At 42.1% G+C, this 3,642-nt stretch overlaps 1 protein-coding gene across 1 annotated transcript; it reads left to right on the forward strand.

The window, feature by feature from the left end:
* Nucleotides 1-206: 206 nt before the first annotated feature.
* On the forward strand, nucleotides 207-3,064 carry rpe (ribulose-5-phosphate-3-epimerase). Its single transcript, XM_046403304.1, has 6 exons — nucleotides 207-396; nucleotides 787-866; nucleotides 969-1,108; nucleotides 1,343-1,477; nucleotides 2,334-2,420; nucleotides 2,528-3,064. The coding sequence occupies exons 1-6, from the start codon at nucleotides 275-277 to the stop codon at nucleotides 2,648-2,650; spliced, it is 687 nt and encodes a 228-aa protein (XP_046259260.1). The 5' UTR covers nucleotides 207-274; the 3' UTR covers nucleotides 2,651-3,064.
* The last annotated feature ends 578 nt before the right edge of the window (nucleotides 3,065-3,642 follow it).

Here is a 3,642-nt window from a genome sequence, read left to right on the forward strand (position 1 = left end):
AAGTTTGCATTTGTGCTACAACCACATGGACTGGTTTTCTATTTCGACAATATAAATGAGAAGTTCCATACAAATATCTAAAAACTCTAGCATTTTATCTTGAAAATGAACGTGGGAGCATTTGTGCAGTTTTTTTTTAACCGATTACTTAATAATTAAGGACGGGTTTTCGCTACGGGTTTTTATTTTGAAGGTTCTCAGCGGAAGTACTGCTTTATGTTGTGGTTAACCTGACGTGGTGTTTGCAGCCAGGCTGCATGCAGACAGTAACAGCATGGCTTACGGTGCGAAAATTGGTCCGTCCATCCTGAGCAGCGACCTGTCCTGTCTGGGCAGCGAGTGTGTCCGGATGATGGAGTGCGGGGCAGATTACCTGCACCTCGACGTTATGGACGGGTCAGTCTGTTAGCTGTCTATCTGTTAGCTACAAAACTAACTAGCATGCTAATGGTTAGCAAACCGACTGGAAGTTCAGTGCGTGGGAGCTGAAGTTGGCTAACGACAAGATAAGCTAGCTTGCCAGAAGTTAAGCTGAGGAAGTCAATATTTATGCAACTGAATTTATGTAGCCTGAGCGTGTCAGTGAAGAGACTCTCAAAACCTCAAAGTGCTAAACTTAGTTCTGCCCTCCAAGTCGTAACAGCTTGCTTATTCATTCTTCCTGTTAGTTTAGACTATAGTTTCTTCCTCTAACTTACACTTACGTAAGACGTTGCTTAGCAGCTGTTTATGCAAGATGAGAGAATGTCATCACAGCTGGACGTTAAATGTTTTGTCCCTTTGAAGGCACTTTGTCCCAAACATCACATTTGGACATCCCATGGTGGAGTGCCTGAGGAAATCAGTAGGCCAAGACCCCTTCTTTGGTAAGAGAAAACCCCACACATATGCAAAACTAATCTTAACTATATTATCCTCCGTTGACTTGAATCATGAATGTCTCTGCTGTGACCGTGTTAATGCTGCAGACATGCACATGATGGTGTCCCGGCCGGAGCAGTGGGTGAAGCCCATGGCTGCAGCAGGAGCCAACCAGTACACATTCCACTTAGAGGCCACCACCAACCCTGGAAATCTCATCAAGGAGATAAAAGAGAGTGGCATGAAGGTGAGGAAACAATGCTGTGAAGAAAATCATTAGAGCTTTAGTGTGTATCGTATGGAATGCCAGAGAATAAAACTTTGACATTATTGAAGAAATTGCAAAGAATTTTTGGAAAAATGCACATTGGTATTTTTACAGCTTGACATAAATATGCATTATGTATAAAAATATATATGGAAAGTGCTGAGGTTACTGTATTTTATATGTGTTCATACTAACACCTTGTGATTTCTGCAGGTGGGTTTGGCCATAAAGCCTGGTACTACCGTTGAAGAGTTAGCACCCTGGGCTAACCAGATCGACATGGCTCTGGTCATGACTGTTGAACCAGGCTTTGGAGGACAGAAATTCATGGAGGACATGATGCCCAAGGTGAGGACAAACCACAGGTACACACAGCCACAACAATCCAAACTAGGCTTCAAAACTTACCCTGCAGTGAATTAGCACTTCTTTGATGCTCCAGTGGGAAACTCTTAACGTGATTAGCTGCTTTGTACTACTGTCTGATGATCCTGTTATTTTGAGGAACAATGAGATACATAGCGAGAGTATATGCAGCCTGCTGAATGGTGTGGTGCTGCAGTTAGGTAGCAACAAAAGAGCAGAGGTATTGTTAGAGAAATCTCCATTGAAATCAGCAGTATAGAAATATTTTGCTTTCTCCTAATGATTACCATACCCCTAAATTTCTAGACATACCAAATGTGCAGCACATTAACTAAAGCATGCTATTACAGTAATGGAGAATATATAAAGAAGCATGTATCACATGGTCATTACTGTGTACCCGTTTCACACAAGAGACATATTTAAGATGAAAGACTAACTATAGTTTCTTACATATTCTGCTAAATAGTAAAAATACAGACAAAGATTACATAAGTGCAAGTTTAAGTTTTGCTTTCATGGCGATGTGACTCAAATTCCTTACAAGTCTCAGCTAAATCCCAGAACTACACAAACTTGTATTACATAAGTACTAAATAAAGATGAGTTTCAGTTTCAGGGCTCTCTTCTAACAGTTCACAGTGCAGATAGAAGCACTTGTTCACCAAAGCACAGTGGTTTTGTCTGACTAGCATTCAAATTGAGTCCAGAAGAAAAATGTTTTTATTTAATCTGCAGTGCTGTGTCTCCTTTTGCTGTCCCACCAACAGCTGAAAATCATTTGGTAGAAATGCAGGTTTCAAGCTTTCTTTTCTGTGTGTGGGTGTGTGTGACCCAGGTGAGCTGGTTGAGGAGTCAGTTTCCTTCATTAGACATCGAAGTGGATGGAGGAGTTGGCCCTGACACCATTCACAAGTGTGCAGAGGTGAGGAATTCAAAAACACACTTCAGTCTAATAGAATAAGCACCTGAAATTGAAACTCGATTTTGTGAGTTTCTCCTTCAGCAAGTGTATGCTCATGTTTGCTTCAGGCGGGAGCCAACATGATTGTGTCAGGCAGCGCCGTTATAGGCAGCGACGACCCTCGTTCCGTCATCACCCTCCTGCGCACCGCGGTGGCTGAAGCAATTCAGAAACGTTCGCTGGACCGCTGAGATGTCTGTTTTGTTGATGCTCCACCTGCCTCTCCCAGCAACACAACACAGCAGCCGGTGGAATAGACACTTATGGGGTAGAGGCCAGAGATCACGGTCAGAGCAGGGGAGGGGAGGGGGGCTTCTGTGGAGGTGTGAGCTCATGGCCGAATCTAAATCGCTATCGATGTGAAGAACGCTGCATGGTGCCTCTGCAAAACTTCACTTCAAACTTTGACCTTCATCCTGTCCAGCCAAAATCTCCTCTCTGAATCGATAACTAAAGTCAGTCTCATCTCAGCACCGGGACAAACATTTTACGGCCGGAGCTGAGGTTGCACTGTTTCCACATCTGTAAACATTCCTGAACATAGTTTGATTTAAGCTGTAAGTTTGAATATAATTATGGAAATAAAACAGCCCAAGGAGCACTGAGTTTTTTTTTTAGCATTGAGTTTCTTATAGCTTCAGTTTTGCAAGTAATTTTTCGACTTCTGTCTGAAGTCATGTTTCATACCTCACTGAACTGTTTTGGCTCTGTTTGTTGTTTTGTTGAAATTCACAAGCTACACTACTAAGCAAAAATAATGTTGATTTGGATTTACAGATTAAAATGAGTCCAGTGAGGTGAAGTGTGGATTCTTTGAATGTGGTTCATACTCACCGGAGAAGAGTGTTCATGGGAATGGAATCAGTATTGGTCGTTAAGTTTTTTGACCTGAAAGCGGTGCTAGATGAAAGGTCAAAGGATCAGCAAATTCATTACAGTCTGCCATGAGGGAACACGAATATCTTAACCAAATCTCATGGCAAACTATCCAGTACTCACCGGGGAAGAGTGTTTTCAGATGTGTTAAATTAAATATGTGGAGCAACTAAATCGCTCAGTACGGGCTCCTGATGATTCTCGCTGATGTGGGGTACACCTAGTAGCCATCATTTGGATTGTAAAAGTAAAATCTCAATAAGAGAATATGTTCCTTGTAACTGATGGTGGTTATACCCCTTTAGAG

The sequence above is a fragment of the Scatophagus argus genome, chromosome 11, assembly GCF_020382885.2.
Source record: "Scatophagus argus isolate fScaArg1 chromosome 11, fScaArg1.pri, whole genome shotgun sequence".
NCBI lineage: Eukaryota > Metazoa > Chordata > Actinopteri > Scatophagidae > Scatophagus > Scatophagus argus.